A 17,757-nucleotide genomic window follows, 5' to 3' on the forward strand; every position below is an offset into this window, starting at 1 on the left:
TGGGACACTGAGCCACGAGGATGGTCTTACCCTTTCCCCAGCATGCCTGTCCTCAAGTTTGAGTATTTAGGGCTTCCCAGGACTCCCCAGCCAGAAAGGAACCAGATCTGTGAACAATCAAGCTTTAATTTTACAAAAATGAACATTGTAGCATGTCTTAGCAGCCGGCCTGAGATTGGGCTGGCTCAGTATTCAAAATTGCCAGGTTCTCTTTGTCCTTAGTTTCAAAGTGAGACCTGGCTCACAGTGCCCCAGGAATGAGCCCCAAGAGCCTGGTCAAGGATGAGGGCTGACTGAGGAGTTGGAGGCCAGAGCAGGAAATTGGCAGCCTCACCCCTCTCCCCACTCTAAGCTGGCACGGCTCTGAGAAGGGGCGAGGTGCAGAGCAGACTTGTGCAGGCCTGACCCTTGCTCTGGTCAACAGGGAAGCAAGGCCTGGCTGGGTTTAGCCATTCTCTCAAAGCAGCAGATCCCTTCTCTCCAACTAGTTCCTGGGAGGTAACCCCAAATTCCGGGGAGGCAGCAGCTTTTACCTTATGGTGCCCAAGCATTGCGGTCCCAGGTCTAGGAGCACAGGCACCGCAGGGGCAAGGGAGGAGGTATCACTTCACCCTCCAGGCAGGAGAGGTCCCTGAGTATCTGGCTTCCCTGGAACACAGGCTGGGGTGGCCCGGTCACGGGTTTTGAAAGTCCAGGACATGGAGGTTGTAAGACAGCGCAGCATAGAGGTGCTTGGTGGTGAAGCGCAGGCAGTACACAGGACTGCTGAGCGGGGTCGAGGTCAATGGGAAGGCCTGCAAAGAAGGAAGGTACAGGAATGGCAAGAGCATTCCGAGTGGGAGACGGAGGGGGCCCTAACCTAAGATTCCTAGGCCCAGTGCAGTGGGCCAGGTGCCAGCATAGACTCCCCCTACTCCCCCTCTCCAGGTACCCGCACTCCCATAGACAGCCCATAATAAGGAGTCTTGGCATCTTGGAGCATGAGGTGTGCTTACGTGTAGGCAGGCCCTCTGGCGCCGGTCCCACAGCCGTACAACACCGTAGTAGGAGGAACCGGTAGCCAGCAGGTGGTTCCCATCTGTCTGCAAGCAGTACAGGGTGCTGTCATGGGGCTCCTCCCACTCCATTACACACTTCCTGTCCGGGAAGAGGCAGTCAGAGGGAGGAGGGTCAGGGGTACCCTCCACCCCAGCTTCCACAGGGGCCTGAGAAATCCATTCTGGCTGGGAGACAGAAGCTCAATCCCCAAACTCTCTAAGAACCAGACTTAACGAGGAAAAGCCTCCTCCGCAAAAGACCCTTTCTCACAAGTGCTCGAACCCTAGGCCAAGATTATACCCTCATTTGTGCTTCACATGGCTAGCTACAGGTCACAGAACTTAGGCAGCAAGGCAGAAAGAAAGGCAGAATGCTGATGAACAGGACCCTGACGACGCCCTAGGCCTTAATCAGGACCTGGTGGCTATGGTCTTCCAAAGGCTTGGGGGGCAGGGCCTGGAGTGCCTGTGCCTTCTCCTGGGGGCACCCGAGGAAGGAAGGAGGCAGGCCCAGGACTGCTGCCCACCTCCTGCTTAGCATACTCACCGGACACTGGCTCGGAGGTCCCAGTAGCGAACATAGGTATCATAGCCACAGGACAAGAGTGTGGAAGGGGACTCATACATGACGTCCAACACCCCAGCCCCTGGGGGGAAGTCACTGCCCAGGTGCATCATTAGCTGCCCACTGGGGAGAGAGCAGAAGGGCAGAGAGGAGAGACTGTCCCACCCTGGCCCCCACACCTGCTTTTAACCGAATGGCATCAGTCCCTGGGGAAATGCAGCTGTCCTGCCAGAGCTCCAGTCAGGCTCCCTTAGGAAGGGGCTAAGGGAGGAAAGGGCCCAGGATGCCCACCCCGGTCCCAGTGCCTGCCTCTCCCCCAGCAGCCCCTGCATCACACCTGCTCGCCCCCTAGCTGCTCTTCCTCAGGGAGGAAGAATGGGCCTTACTGACGGCCGGTCCCCTCCCGTGCGCACACACACTTGGTTACTTTATACTTCTTGATCCTGCAGGTCATGCAGTTCTGAGCTGCCTGAGTCCAATGCCTTAATTCCTGCCTGTAATCTGGGGCTCAAACTTCATTGGGGATAAAGACCACACAAAGGGAGAAGGGGAGTCCCAGGAGATGTTAAAACAAGTAAACACCTTTGTGTCTGGGGAGAGAAATCGCTGAGAAAGCAGCTTAGCGGGCTGGTCCCTGGTGTTCCTGGCCCGGCTGGCCCCCAGCCCGGGGCTAGCACGCCTGTGTGATCACAGCCCCCAGCCTGCTGGGCTCCAGCGTGCTCCCCCACCCGCGCCCCTCCCGGTGGCCGAGAGCAGATTACTGAGAAGAACAATTTCTTTGTGACTGTGTAATTCCCTCCGTGACCGCGGCAGTGGGCAGACCCCTCGCCCTGATGCCAGACCCCTAGCAACCACGTAGGGGGGCCTTCTGGCCCTAGCAACTACCCCTCAACATCAAGTGCACCCGCTAATCCCTGTGGCTAGGGAACGGGTAGGAACAGGGGGTTTCTGCAGAAAGAATGGGGGGATGAAGGAGAAGAGGGCACCCTCCAGGCCTGATCTCACACTTTCACCCAAGAAATGCTGGGCTCTCCCTGACAAGACAGGAGAAGTGAGGCCATGAAAGCTTCCCAGGGACACTCAGGTAAGAGGCCCTGGCAGGGGGAGGGGGACTCCATGATCTCACAAGCCACCAGAGGGCTGAGGCAGATGCTGCCAGCCACACGTGTGAAAGCACACCAGTTCCAGGCTTTCCAGCTCACACAGGCTCTGACCCTCAACCTCCCTTCACCCCAGAGGGGCCACCATCTTTCCTAGAAGTTGAAGGAGTAGAAGAGGCACTGGAGTTCCTTTCCCCTTGAGCCCTCAGCACTGAGGTGCCCCCCAGCAAGGGACACTGTTGTGGTCGGTGGGGGGGTTCAGGCCCTAAGTCAGCACCCTGGCCCCAGCCTCCTTGGGGAGGTGTGCCTCTTTCTGTCGGAGGTAAAAGTTAAGCCTCGTGGCGCGGGACCCTGAGAGGGTGAGGCAGAAAGCTACCACCCCCAGATGAGCATCTCCCAGAGATCACGGACCTTGGCTCCCCAGAAGACCCTGTCGTCTCAGGCCACCAGCTGTGATTTACCCGCCCTGGGCAGGCCAGAGCCCCACGAGGAGTCAGTCTCCCACCCCACCTCTCTTTTACAGGTACTTTGGACGTTTGTGCACACCCAGGTAGGGGCTGTTTTGCTCCACAGTTCTCCCTCCTTCCAGATTTGGGGGCCCTGCCCCTTCCATTAGTGAGGCCTTCAGGAATGACTGAGGAGCTCTCCCCTTTAATCTGTAGAAGTAATTTCATGTTTGTTTGAAATAGAAGATGAAAGGCCATGGGGGCTGGGGGCGTGAAGCCCAGCATGGCTCTACCTGCCTACCCCTGGTCCCAAGGTTTAGAGAAAAGGAAAGCTGGGCACCCCTGCCCCTGGGCTGCACAGGGTCAGCAGTGTCAGGACTGGTAGCATTGGGGCCATATCCAGACCATGTTGCCACCCCGGGCCCCTGTCCCAGCATCCAAGCCATGATGCTGGGAAGAGTCATGCCGGTGTCTACAATAAGAAACGCAGAACCCTGCCGTCTGGGGAACACATAGGGCCGGGCTGAGCACCAGCCCCCAGAGGCCAGGACCAGTCCTGAAAGCCCCTGGTCTGCCAGCCAGCCTGGCCAGGGACAGAAGAATCTCTTTCTGTTGCCCTGTTCTCCAGTTCTCTGAAATGGCCACACACACTTTACATGGACCAATAAAAATACAATTCCTTTGCCTCTGGGCCTGGGACCCTCAAGACTCTGCTGTGCAGTGCCTGGGAGGTTAAGGCCAGAGCATAAACTGACACACCCGGCTCTGGGAAATGGCCTGTCTCTTCAAACAGTGGCCCAGCAGTGGCCATAGGAGCCCTGCTGGGGCTTTGATTTGGGAAAACAAACAGAAATGGCACCATGGGCCCTTTGTGGCCCCCATCCCAAGACCAATTTAACTAGAAAACTCGAGCTCAACAGCTCTGGGGAAGGGAGCAAGATCAGCCCAACAATAGCTCCAAACTTTGGGGAAAAGGGGGACAAAACAAGCTGTCTGTCTCCTCAACCCCTCCTCTAGGGCTGCTTTTCTTCCTGCAAGTATGTTCTTGTAAAAACGATTAGATTGTGATTTGTATAACATGGTGACCCCCAAATTCAGACGTTTCACCCCTTTTCTCTGGAAAGAATGTCAAGAATGCTTCTCGGCCTCTCGCTGTGGGGGGCAAGAGGGGGGTGCAGAGCCTTGGCTGTCGGACAACTTGTGTGGGAACGGGACTGCCCCTCAGAGTCCTGGGCCAAGGCAGGAGCAAGGGCTGGCTCTGCCAGATAAAAAGTCCATTCCCTTACAACTCCTGCACACAAAGCCTGGACCTCCACACCCCAGCCTCCTGCGAGCCTGACTCCAGCAATTCTCTCTCCACCTAGGGAAAGATAAAGACAGATGGGGCCACCCCTGTGAGCCTGATGAACAAGAGCAGGCCAGGGAGGGCAGCCTGAAGGAGGCCTGGCTGTGTGCAGCCTTCTCTGGGAGGCCCTAAAGCACCAAGAGCAGCAAGAACAAGGTCCCTTGTGATGAGGGTGGCCTCATCCCAGGTACCCTTGAGGGGGGTGAGGTGAGGAAACCAGGGCTCCCTGGCCCAACCCATCCTGCTGCACAGCAATTCCAGCTCAAGGGAAGAGGGAGCCTAGGGAGGAGCTTCCTGACCCAGAGCAGGAAATCTAAGAAGATACTGACCCCTCCCCATCACTCTGTAGAGATAGCTAACTGGAGGTAGGTGTCGGCCGAGACCCAGACATCACAGGCGGGAGAGCCTCTCCCTCTCCTGGTCTGGGCCCTGTGGAATGGGAGGTTGGTGTCCTCATCCCAGCCTCCACCCCACTCCCTGCCTGGCACGCCTGTGCGCCCAACACAGGCCAGACCCCACGGAAAGTCCCCCTGTGCTCAAGAGCCCTGAGCCAGGGAAGCCAGATCCCCCAGGCCCACATCTAAAAATGCCTGTGGACCCCACACCACATTACAGCCACTACTGACACACTGGGTTCCTGATGTTCCCTGGAGATCCTAGAGGTTCTCGTTCCTGTACTTGGCGTGGACATGTGACACCAGGATGCAATGGTGGCTTTCAGGGGAGGGAAACAATGAAAGAATGACCGACAGTTCACCTTCCCACAGATTGGCTCCCCGGAACAGAGGACCTGAAGGTAGAGCTGGGCCAGACGTGGTCAAGAGAACAGGTTTTCCTTCCCTCTCTCCCTTTCTTTGAGCAACAATCATTTAATGAGCACCTTCTGTATACAAGACATTGTGCTTTAGGAACTGCAGGGAGATGTCAGGTATGACATTGAAGGAGCTCCCCCTGTCCTCAAGTTTTCAATCTAGGGAGGGAGGGAGTCTGTCACGTATCCAACTAACTACAAGGGGTGACCGAGTGGGTCCTAGAAGAGAAATGAAAGTTCTATAAGAGGACAGATAAGAAAACATTTTGGTCTGAGGGCACTGAGTGGCAGAGGTGGGACACACAATGACAGGAACAGAGGGACCTGCAACAGCACAGGTGCAGAGCCTGGGCACCAGTGCCACATTTTTACCAGGCAGGTGCCCCAGTTCAGCTGGGATCTGGCTTGTGGACCATGACGGGCCTTGGGTGCCTGCCGCTCAGCTGGCATGAACTCTGGGAGGGGCAGGGAGGAGGGGGCCTCGTCCAGCCCTCTGGTGGACGCGGAGTGGGCAGGGGTCCAGGAGGCACTGTAGGTCCCAGATGTGACAACAGAGCAGTGGAGGCCAGGAGGAGCGCAGAAGTCTCGCCTGCCCCGGCCCGGTCAGGAGGAGGCGAGCGGGAAGGGCCCTGCCCGACCCCAGCCTCTCCCCTGCCTGTGTGCGCGTGCACGTGTGCGGCCCCCTGCGCCTGCCCGCGCACACGTGTTCAGACACAATGGCTCAGAGGCCAGGCCGCCGGGCAGCCCACTTTGTACTGCTAACGAGGGGGCCGTAATTACAGGAAGGGGCAGCCGGGCAGATAAAAGGATACAAAATTTCAACATCTGTTGCCATAAAGGGATAAGGAGAAGTGAAACGCAAAGTATCAGTTTGGTGTCAGCAGGCAGAGAGCCAATTTCAAAGAGTTCAGGGGGACAGTGGGGACAAGAAAGAAAGGAAAGGGGGGAGAAAGAAAGAAAAAAATTACAGGGTTCCTTAAAGAGGTAAAGGAAAAAAGAAAATGAAAAAATCTGTCAGTAATACTTTCAAAGGAGAAGGCAGGTACTTTAAACAGGGCAGTTCCCTAATCACCCAGACCTGAGGCCCAGCCCGCCTGGGGTGGGGGTGGGGGTGGAGGCGGAGGCTCCTGCAGAGACGAAGCCACACCTGGGCCAGATGGGCGCCCCGGGTGTCCTTGTGCCCTTGGTGGGGCCGGGCTATGAGCCGGACACTGGCTCCTTCTGCAGGCCATTAGAAAGGGCTGCAGCCAAGCACCCATCACCATTCCAAATGCCACTAGATGCTCCAATAGGCATCTTCGCTCAACCCGAGGCTCCCAGATCAGGTCCTGGCACGTGGTGGCTGACCGGTGGTCCTACGGGTGCTCTAAGGGTTACCCACTCCAGCCACAGGGGCTAGGTCAGGGCAGTCTCTGTGGCAGAGGTGCTGTTTGCACTGCAGGAGGCAAGCAGGATAGAGGCAGGGAGTGGGTTGGGGGTGGGGATCCAGGTACAGGGGGCAGCAAGAGCAAAGCCTCAAGAGGAGAAACAAGAGGGCACCTGTCAGAATGTGTGAGAAGTCTACCTCCCCCAACTTTGGCGAGAAAGAGGAGACTCAGGGGCTTTAGGATAGAAACGAAAGAGTAATGAGGAACTGGGATGACCTTGGCCAGAAGGGGAGGTGAGGGGATGTGTGTTGGGGACATACACAGTCACACACATACAGGGCAGCACAGTGCCTGGCCAAGGACTTGAACTTTCAATGTCCTTAGCGTGGCTGGGGTCACCTAAGCTCACCCTTATCCCCTTCCCAGTCCCCAGGCTGGCTTCAGGCTGTGGCTGTACCCACTAGGATACCTCCAGGTCTGGGATCACCAATGCTAGATCTAGCTCAAATGCCCTTGGCAGAAATGCAGAACCCATAGCGAGAGCAAGCCCGGGGAGGAGGGGTGTGTATGACATCAGGCCAGTCCAACCCCAGGCGTTTCAGCAGCTGGGAGGTACCCCACATAGATAGCACCTTCCCCGGGACCTAGCTGAGGCTCCTGCTCAAATGCACAGAGGACACAAGATGGGCCTGGATTCCTTCAAATCCCAGGCCCAGTTCCTCAGGGCCTGATGGGACCCAGAGCCTAGTGAGGGATGCCTCAGTAGTTGGCTGCTGAGAGCCCACATCTGGGCCTGAAGACCACCTACCCTTGGAAGCAGGAACACTGGCACCTCCAGGGTGGGGAAAGGTCTCCATCTTTCTCTCTACCCGGTTTAGACAGCCTAGAAATTCCTTGTGCTCAGGCCCCACCTCTGGTTTTCAACTCCAGGGGAGAGAAAGGCAAAAGAGCAGAAAGGGAGAGAGGGATAGCCAAGCTCTAGCCGTCTAGGCCATGGCTGTGTGCCCACAGCTGCCCTCCGGCCTCTGTACTGCAGCCAGCATCTCCCTGTCTCTAGCTCATAGGGAGAAGAGTCTCTAGGGTTGATGGAACGAAAGGCTGAGGGAGCCATGGCGACTGACGGGGGCCCCAGGCACTGTGAGAAGTGACAGTGGGTGCCTGAGAGACAGCAGGGAGAAGGGCACAGCCAGGCACCTCACCTCCCAGGTGTGTCCCAACCCCCACCGTCATCCTGAGGGCAGCCCCAGAGGGGTGATGCTCAGAGCAACGCTGCCCCTCCAGCATGCCTTCTCCCCCCTGCCTACCCCCCCCCCCCCGCCACCCCAGTCACAGCACACACATAAAAGAGAAAATCCCGGCGCTCCTCGGGTTTCAGCAGTGACAGGTTAAAAGCAAAGAATCCACCCAGCCCTGCACAGCGCCCCGCCACCAAGTCCTGCCGGCGGTGCCGCTCCACCTTCCAGATTGGCCTGTCAGTCAGGCTTTGGCATTATTGAAAGATCAAACTCTGTCCTGCCTGTTCATTACCTTAATCCTATTTTCTACATGGCTTTATTATCTGCTTGGGCTTCTCTGGGAAAGACAGCTACAGATAGTTACCCTGTCCACCGACTTCCTCCCACCAAAAGCAGATGCCTCCACTGGGGCATCTCTCCTTGGAGCCCAGCACCATGCAGTTCTCCAAGCTTCCCCGGGCACCGGCGGGATGTTTAAATGAGGCCTGGCTCCTCTCAGTGGTGAAGAGGGGAGTCCAGGGGCCAGAGAGAAGGCAAAGCCATGTGCTGCCTGGGGTGGCACTGCCACGGGCTCTCCAAAGGGTACAGTGGTGGCTTCTTGTCTGGCTCCAGTGAGCAATCACAGCCAGAGCTGTTCTGTGCCCATTCTCCCTTGGGTTCTTCCTGGGTTCTGTAAAGACCCAATGTTTGGGGTTCATTAGGACTAGGGATTTTATAAACTAATGCTAATCAAGGACTTGGTGCCTTATAACTACATCCTGACCATAAGTCTGTGCCCAGTAGCCCCTCCAGCAAGGAAACCACAGGCAGAAGAGGCCCTCAAAGATCACTCAAACTCTGAGCTAAAAGTGGACCATGGTGGTGCACCCCCCACCCCCTGGCCCATTTGCCATCCTGGGCGCAGGCCAGGGAGGATGCCCGGCACAAGGTCCAGCCACGACTAAGATGGACTTTCAGCAGAAACACCTATCTTGTGACCTGCAGCCTTACTTACTGTCAAGAGCCCTCTCTATGCCAGGAGGTGAGCAGGACCACTCACCTCTGGTGGTGTTTAGAGACAACAAAAGGTTCTCTAAACATCTCCACAGGTGTTTGGAGAATTAAAAAGCTAAGCCTCTACAAACTCTAAGGTCCTAATGGAGAAGGCAGCAAGTGAGGAAGAAAAGAGTGAAGAAGACAGGTACTGTATGGGCACTTTTTCAAATGTTTCCTCATAATAGTTCTGTAAGGTAGAGATAATTAAATCTCATTTACAAACGTGGAAGCTGAGGCCCAGAAAGGCCCCCTAACCCCAGAACTAACCAGCAACAGAGTCCATTCTAGAATCCAAGTCTGTCCGACCACACAGCCTGTACTCCTGTAGCTCCTCGCAGCCTCCCCCATCACACGCCAGAGGAGGGGTTCCTTTTGCCTCGGCCCTGGAACAGAAGCAAGAAGTTTCCAGGGGCAGGCGCTGGGCAGGGCCAGCCAGGGGAACAGCTCTCACAGACTGCGGGTACTCCAACATCTCAGAGGCTACAGAACAAAGGAACCCTTGGAAGTTTTAGCTGTGCTGACAACAGTATGATGTGACCATTTGGCTACATTAACAAAAGCAGAGGATCTAGAATAAGGAAGAGGATAGCACCTGCCACTCACCAGCTCACACATGGTGTGTTCAGCACTCAGTTATGAACATCCCATTTCAAGAGGGATCCAGCCAGATAAATTGGAGAAACTCTCAGGTGAGAATGATCCTAAAACAAGTAGGAGACCAACACTGCAGGTCACCCACCCAGCTATTCCTCACTTTCTTGCTGACCAAAATCTGATTCTGTGCCCCCATACCTCCCCCACTGCCAATATGCATGTGAGGGAAGCTGGCCTCTTCCTCAGGCCCAGGAGGACAACCGGACTAGTCATTCCATTTCCCTTGCCACAGTTTGGTTTGGGGTGAGTACTGGAACATATCTTTGGCTCACTAAATATGCTTGGGGGGCTCCTCTAATAGGTTTCCCCATCTTAAAAAGAGATTGCAGGCAGGGACATGCTCTTTTCCTTCCTCCTTCCCCCTTTGGGTGCTGCCTTATGAGCTGGTAGAGCTTTTGTGAACAAGCCTGAGGGTAAAGGCAAAACTCAGCTTGACTGAGATGACCAAGGAGCAAGCTGAGAAGATGGGCCCTCAAGCTTTCACTGTGCTGCCAAGCCCGTCAATCCTTGAACCTGCGAACCACCCAACTCCTGGACTGACTCCTTATCACTTAAGATAATAATAACCCCTTTATTGCTTGAACCACTTTGAATTAGGTCCTCATTACTTATACCCAAAAGCACCCTAACTATGTTTCTGAGCAACAATTGAAGGTCCTCAGACTTCTGGCCTGATAAAGAGAAGATGCTGGAGGAACAGGACCAAAGTTTTCAGATATTTAAAAGCTTGTCTTCAGAGGCAAGGTTCAACTTGCTTCTTGTCCAGGAGCTGTGATCCTGGAAGCAGATCAACCCTCAATGAAGGGCAGGCACAAGAACTCTCAGAGCTATCCAAAAGATGGAATGTGGTATCTGTGGAAGTTATGAGTTTCCTATCCCTGTAATTCAATGACCACCAAAAGAATGTTGTAGAGAAAACCATATTTAATGAAAACATCTCATGTGTTTTAAAAAAATCTTTTGGAAAGATTGACAATACAACAGATTTTTCAGGGAAAGAAAGGATATGGCTAATACTTTCCTAAGGAGACAGAGAGAAAAGGAGACTTGCTAGAGCAACTGAGGCAGAAGACAGGCCAGCAGAGCACACCTTCACTGCTTCTGTAAATCACAGCACTGAAAACCACAATGTGGGGGCCTGGGGCTAGGGGAAGATTTTTCAGACTTGATACCAAGAGCACAATCAACAAGAGAAAAAGTCAATAGTCTGGACATCATAAAATTTAAAATTTTGGACTTTTCTCCTATGTCGAGAGGATAAAAAGACAAGCTCCAGACCTAAAGGTATAGGCAAACCACAGGTCTGACAAAGGATTCATATCTAAACATAAAGAACTCTCAAAACAGTGAAAAAAACTATACTCAATTAGAAAGTGGGCAAAAGACATAGCAGAGATTTCACCAAAGAGAATATACAGAAGGCAAATAAGCACATGAAAAGATGTTCTTCATCATTAGCTATTAAGGAAATTCCAATTAAAGCCATGAGATACCACACCTATGAGAATGGCTAAGAGAAGAAGCAGTGACAGTTCCAAATGCTGTTGAGGATGTGAAGAAACTAGTCTCCCATACACCGGAGCTAGATTATAAAAATGGTACAGATATTCAAACTATTTAGTTTGAGGCGTTATTCCCAGAGAAATAAAAACCTAGGTCCATAGGAGAGCTTATATGGAAATGTTCATGACAGCTTAATTTGCCATAGTCAAAAACTGAAAATAACCCAAATGTCCTTCAGTGAGGGAGTGCTATTCAGGGGGAGAGCACTTTGGCACATCCCTACTGAGCGACCACAATAAAGTGCTACCAGCATATACAACAGCTGCTATGGCCCTCATGGGAATTATTCTGGAGGAAAAACAAATCTCAAAAGGTTACATACATTATTTCACTTATTGAATACTTTCAAACTGACATGATTATAGAGATGGAGAACATGGAAGTGGTTCCCAGATGTCAGGGAAAGAGGGAGCATAGGAGGGAAAGGGAGGTAACAGTGGGAGCATAAAGGAGATGAGGGTTCCAACAGTTCCATACCCTAACTGTGATAATGGTGACATGGATCTACACCTGGGATAAACCTGCATAGAACTACACACACACACACACACACGCACACACACGTGCAGAAATGACTACAACCTAAATAATGGGCTGTGGGTTATACTAATGTCAATTTCCTGATTCTGATTTACATTATATGTTATTCTATATATTATCTAATGTTACACAGGTACCTTGCTGTCCTATTTTTGGAACTTCTTATGAATCTGTAATTATTTCAACATAAAAATGCTTAAAAAACCAAAAAAAACAAAAACTCAACAGGATAGTAGATAGTCTGGTGGGAATGTGTCAAACCTGCCAAGGCAGAGAATTGTGAGTAAAATCTGGATATATTTTAACTGTTCTGTATCATTCTTTTTATGGATCTGCAGGTCACTTTCAAAATTTCTTTATTTTAGGATAGATGGGATTTTATGTAGCCACATAATCAGGCACTCCTTGGAGAAAAACTCCAAACTGTTGTCGTTATCCTAATTTCTACATGAAATTTTTATATTATGTGAAATTATTATAAACTTCCAAGCTTTTCCTCGAGCAAACTCTTATGAGGCCAGGAGAGCATGCACTCGGAGGCGGTCAGTGGGTTGTGGGCCAGGCCGAGTGCTTCCCAGCCTCCTCCTGGACTGCCGGGTGGCCAACTGAAGCTGGGGCAGGTCCAGCCAAAAGGTCTTTGCTTTGCCTCCCTGGCTGCTCCAGCCCCACCCCCACGGAAGCCATGGTGGCTCAGGAATCTCTTACCTGTTGAGGTCCCAGATTCTTAGGGGTGAGAAGTGCCCACAACAAGCCGTCCCTGTCACAAAAGAGCTGCCAAACAAAAGGAGAGCAGAGTCAGGTCTGGCTTGTCAGAACTTGTGGCGGAGATGGCTACACAATTGGAAGTGCAGTGCTCATTCTCCAGGGGAATCACAGAGTTGAGACAGGATGAGAGAAATGGCTGGGGTGGGGTGGAGGGGGGTGCATTGGGAGTAGCCACAGGAGACTAGTGGCAGTGCAAGGAGGATAACAGCCCCCCAGGGGCCCCACAGGATCAAGGACAGCAGGGCTCACTACTCAGAAGGGTCTCGTGGTCTCTGCCCACCAGAAAGAAACACCTCTCTAGATGTACAACCAACCCTCAGGCCAAGGGAGGCAAGTTTAGAGATTCTATCTCCCCAGAGTTACTCTTACAGCCCTAAAAAGTTCAATACATGCCATCTGCAATTTCACTTGTAGGTTGGGGCACAAGGCTGGTGGGCACAAGGCTTGCTGGAGCACCAGGATCACACCTGGGAACTAGGTGCCAGACCACACCTTTGTTGAGGACTTGCTGGGTGGAGAGGGGCACCTGCAGGAACCCCAGCTGGAAGACCTAACTGTGAACAAGAGAGTTGAAAGCAGTCATGTCACTCAGGAGCCCTGGGGCGGGGAAGGGTCATGTCCCTGCAGGTCGGGCGCTAGGGGGAGGGGGGCTAGACAGACTAATGACACGTTAGCCGTGGGGGGCAGCAGTCCATCCGCCCTGGCTCTGCCCAGCACCTGTGGCTCTCTGGTCCTAAGTAGGTCAGGGAGGAGACAGATTTCTGTAGTGAGGGCTCCAAAGAAGCCAGTGGCTTTGGCTGGGGGGAGGTGGCCTGCTGGCCGCTGACAGGAGAGATGTTAGGGCAAGCATTGGCCCAGTCCCTGATTTACAATCAAAATTGCAGGGCAGATGTCTGCTTTTCAACCCCAGGCTGATAAAAAGGCCACATGAGCCCCCTGGGGCTTCCATGCCTCAGAGAGCCAAGACTTCCCCTAGGGACATGTTCCATCATCCCGCCTTCCTCTGGACCTACAGGAGCGCCAGCAACCACTCGACCAGGATGTTGTGTCAAAACAGCCACTCTTTCATGCCCCAAGTGACTCCCAACCTGGAAAGCAGCCACTGGACACTGAAGCCCCAAACTACAAAGCTAGAAGATGTTGTCCTCACCTCCCTCCCCTCAACATTTTTCTCTTGAGGGTAATCCATTTATAACTGGTAAAGCCAATTACCTTGGGTTGGAAACATAATAGCCACTTGGAAAGCGTTCGAGCGGGCAATTGGGCTCTTCAGACTTTTGAGGAGTGCAGGCCAGGTGAGGGGCGCCAGTACAGATGCACAGACATCTCTTAAGGAGGCCTGTGGCAGGCCTGTGATTAGCCACAGGTCTAAATTCGTGAGGAGGTAAGTGCAGATGAGGGGGAGCGGAGGAACACCTGAACCTGAATCTGCCACTCGGGCAGTTCCCAGAGCCTGGGGTGGGGCTGCAAACACCCTCTCCTGGGACTCCCGGGCCCATCCATCTGCCACCAGGAGGAGTGCCGCTCACCTTCATAGCACACAAAGGCCTTTCATGATTGCCTGGACCAGCACTCATAAACGTGGCTCTCCGAAGGCCGCCCTTTCCCCTTGCCCAACCATGTGGCTGGCGCAGGGAGGAAGAGAAGGAAGGAAAGTCGAGAGCCCCCCTGGAATGGATGAGGACCTAGGAGGTCATCAAATTTAACCCTCAGTACAAGCCCTGTAAGCAACAGCCAAGCAGCCCTGGGGCCAGGTCCTGCGGGGTGCACGCACCAGGACTCCTACCCAAACCAGGGGGCCTGCCCGGACTCAGGGGGAAGCTGGCTGCAGACACAGCACTGTTCCTCCCTACCCGTGGCCACGCTTGCTCCCTGTCTCACCCTCCCATTCCCATGGACTTCAGGGAGCATCAGGAAAAGCCACAGACCAGCCACATTCAAGGTCAGAAGGTTATAAGGGTGTAGGAGTCTCCCCAGTTGGGGAGACACACGGAGCATGGGAGGAGGAGGAGACCAAATGCGCTGTCCTGGGACCCCCGCAGAAAGCCTCACACCACACGGGAAGTTCACTGGGTAGAAGCTAGTATTCCCACCGTAAAGGAAGGGAAACTGAAGTGCCAGCCAAGCGCCCAGGAACTTGCATGAACTCCCTCCACACACGTGCTCCCTGCCCTGCCCAAGCCGCACCAGGTAGGGTGCTCCCAATGGAGGCCGAGGGGGTGGGATGTGCCATGGCCCCACGAGCTCAGCCCCCACCGCGTCACCTGCACGATGCTCTCCGGCTCCCCGGGCCCCAACCCGCCTTGGTCCGCCAGCAGATCTTCCGCGCCTTCCGCGCCCTGGCCGGGCCGTGCTCTGCACCACAAGCGCCCAACGTTCCCAGCAAGGGCTCGGAGACGCAGGAAACCGACACACAGCCCCGCTCGGTGGCGCCCCCGAAGGGACTTCTTTGGGACCCCAACGCCGTAAGAGGCCTTTGTGGTTATCTCAACTTAGAGTCTGAAGTTATGAGAAAAGCTAGCTCTCCTCGGAAGGGAAAGAAGATTCCAATGGCTTTTGCCTCCAGGCCCATTTCTTCCTCAGGGGCTTCCTGGGGACGGGACGGCACACCTGTGTGCAGGCAGAAGCCCAACTCCCCCGGGGGCTTGACCAGCCTTCTTCTGAGTCCCTACCACACTTTACCTTGCCCTCAGGGGATGAATGGTATTTTGGGGGTTATCTCCCCATCTTCCGTTCAAGATCACGGACCATCTGGTGGCTCCTGTGTCCTCTGGTGCCAGCACAGTGCCTGGCCTAGAAGAAGTACTTGGCACAAGTCTGGGAACTAGCCTGGAAGGGCCCTCGAGCTCGTAGCCAACATGGCTGGGGAACTAGTCACACGAGCTGCGGTGGGGGTCCCTCTGCTTCCTAATAATTCTTACATCACCAGACTCAGATCTGAAGGACACAGGATACAGTCCTACATGGCCAGGGCACCGAAATCCCTCCTAAGCACCACAACCAGATAACAGATGAGAAGAACCAACAGCACCTATGAACTCATGTCAACGTGCATACACACTCTCGTACAAGCACACACTCTCCCAACTCGAGGGTCTAAAAGTCATTCTGATTCTGGGTGCCTGGGCAGCTCATCCGTTAAGCACTGGGCTCTTGATTTCGGCTCAGGTTATGATTTTGAGGTCCTGGGATCAAGCTCCATGTTGAGCTCCCCCCTCACTGGGGAGCCTGCTTCCCTTCCACCCCACCCCCGCTCATGCTTTTTTTTCTCTCTCTCTCAAATAAATAAATCTTTTTTCTTAAAAAAGATCTTATTTATTTATTTGACACAGAGAGGGAGACAGAAGCAGTCTCCTCGCTGAGCAGGGAGCCTGATGTAGGGCTCAATCCCAGGACTCTGGGATCATGACCTGAGCCAAAGGCAGACATTTAACCAACAGAGCCACTGAGGCACCCCTCAAAAAAAAAAAATCTTAAAAAAAAAAGTCATTCTGATTCTGTGAACTCTGCTCTCTTCAGATGAGAAGCCCCCCTCAGGAGCTAGGCTCCTCCCCTTTCCCACTTTGCCCTAGACCTTGCCCAGCTTCCTGACCACCCTTCCTGGCCCCTGGGTCCTGCCTCCAGTGTGCCTGGCATCACAAAGATCATCAGGCCCAAGAAGATGATGCAGGAGCCTCCACATCGGAGAGAGAGACCCCAGGAGAAGTAGGGGTTCTGGTACTCAAACTGAGGAATGGAGAACAAGAAGAACCAGAAGAGAAGAGAAGAGAAGAAAGAGGGAGGAAGGGAAACCACTCAGGCATGAACATCTGGGGAGAAGGTTGGTTCTTGTGCCTCTGCCCTCCCTCCAGGCCATCTTGATGACACTAGTCATTCGCTGAGCACCAACTCTGTGCCAGGTTCTGAGGAAGGGGTTCAGAAACCTCCTGCCATCTCATCCTCATAACCCTGTGCAGAAGGTACTGCTTGCCCTATTATATGGGCCAGACAACTGAGGCCCGAGGAGGGGGCGCACCCTGCTCCCACCCCCCACGAGACAACTAGAGGGCTGCAATAGGAACCCTGGCCTAGCACCTTGGACCGTGCCCGGCACCCCCTGAGACCTCACGCGCTTGCCGGGTGAACAAACGGACGGCTGCACACACGGCTCCACCTGGAAGAAGAAAGGGGCGACTGAACGGCTCGGAGGCGGCAGCAGAGTGGCGTGCTTCGCAGCTGTGCCCTGTGGCTGGCCCAGAGCCACCCAGCTGGCCCAGGCCCCGGCCGCCCCTGAGCCGCGGCTGACACACTTTGGCAAGGGAGGCCACCAGAGCTGTCACATCATTCACCAACATGCCCATCAAGTGTATTCAGTTCTCTTCAACCCGCATTGGCATTTTAATTACTGTTGGGTAAACTAATTTGTACAAATGAAGGCCAGGTTGCCTAATAGAATATGCAAGCTCTCTGACCTCTGACAGGCACTGACACAAGATACAAAGGCCGCCGAGGAAGGCTTTTTATCTGAGCCTTATTACTCTCTATTACTCCAATTAGTCAGGCTCCAGTGCTCCTAATTGGAGGAAAAATTGCAATTAAATCAATTTTTGATGGGCTGCAAGTGGGCTCCCGAACCGCCCTGCTTGTGAAACAGTGATATTATAGCGGCAAAGGTCACGGGCCCCATCGGCACCTGGGCCCCCCCCACCCCCCGAGTTCCCGCGGCCCCCTCTGAAAATGCCTCAAGGAAACCCTGGCCCCTCTGTTGGCGTGGCCGGCAAGGGTGGGAAGGAGGGAGTCATTAGAACATGTCAGGTCTCATTGCGGTGGCCGCCATCTGCTAACCTGCGCCACTGACATCATCACAGCAGCTCGTCCCAAGCAGGAATGCAGCGGGAAGGTCACACAGACTGGCTGGGCTAGGGCAGCCGGGAGCAGGAGTGCAGTGACAGTGCTGGGAGGGAGGGCCAGGGGAGTGGGAGCAGGAGGGCAAGGAAAGTCAGGAAGGGGACAGACACAGGCCAGGGCTGGTGAGTGCAAGGCCTCCAGCTCCCAATGGGTCACCACGGGCCACCCAAGGGGAAGGGAAATTTATGTGTCTGGGAAGGGGAGGAAGAGGCAAAGAAATCTTGTTCTCTCTCCAGCAAACATCCCACACTGCAGCTAGGGAAACAGCCTCCTGAAGGCTGTACACAAGACTAGAAGGCTGAGGGGCACATCAGGAGCACACTGGGGGGCTCACCATCCACAGGAGCACCTGAGTAGAAGGGCTGGGGGGTGCCAGAACTAAAGCTGTATGACCAGGGAGGGGATGG

General features: G+C 54.1%; 1 protein-coding gene across 2 annotated transcripts in view; it reads right to left on the reverse strand.

Annotated features, from left to right (window-relative positions):
• Positions 1 to 108: 108 nt before the first annotated feature.
• The window catches only part of FBXW4 (F-box and WD repeat domain containing 4), a 116,793-nt gene continuing 99,144 nt past the window's right edge, over positions 109 to 17,757 (reverse strand). For both annotated transcript variants that reach the window (XM_025466975.3, XM_025466973.3), the window contains exons 6-9: positions 12,404 to 12,469; positions 1,585 to 1,725; positions 996 to 1,137; positions 109 to 794 (exon numbers count right to left, since the gene is read on the reverse strand). In XM_025466975.3, the coding sequence (XP_025322760.1) occupies positions 675 to 794; positions 996 to 1,137; positions 1,585 to 1,725; positions 12,404 to 12,469 (469 nt within the window). In that variant the 3' untranslated portion in view covers positions 109 to 674. The remainder of the gene's footprint in view (positions 795 to 995; positions 1,138 to 1,584; positions 1,726 to 12,403; positions 12,470 to 17,757) is intronic.

Source organism: Canis lupus, chromosome 28 (genome assembly GCF_003254725.2).
Source record: "Canis lupus dingo isolate Sandy chromosome 28, ASM325472v2, whole genome shotgun sequence".
Lineage (NCBI taxonomy): Eukaryota > Metazoa > Chordata > Mammalia > Carnivora > Canidae > Canis > Canis lupus.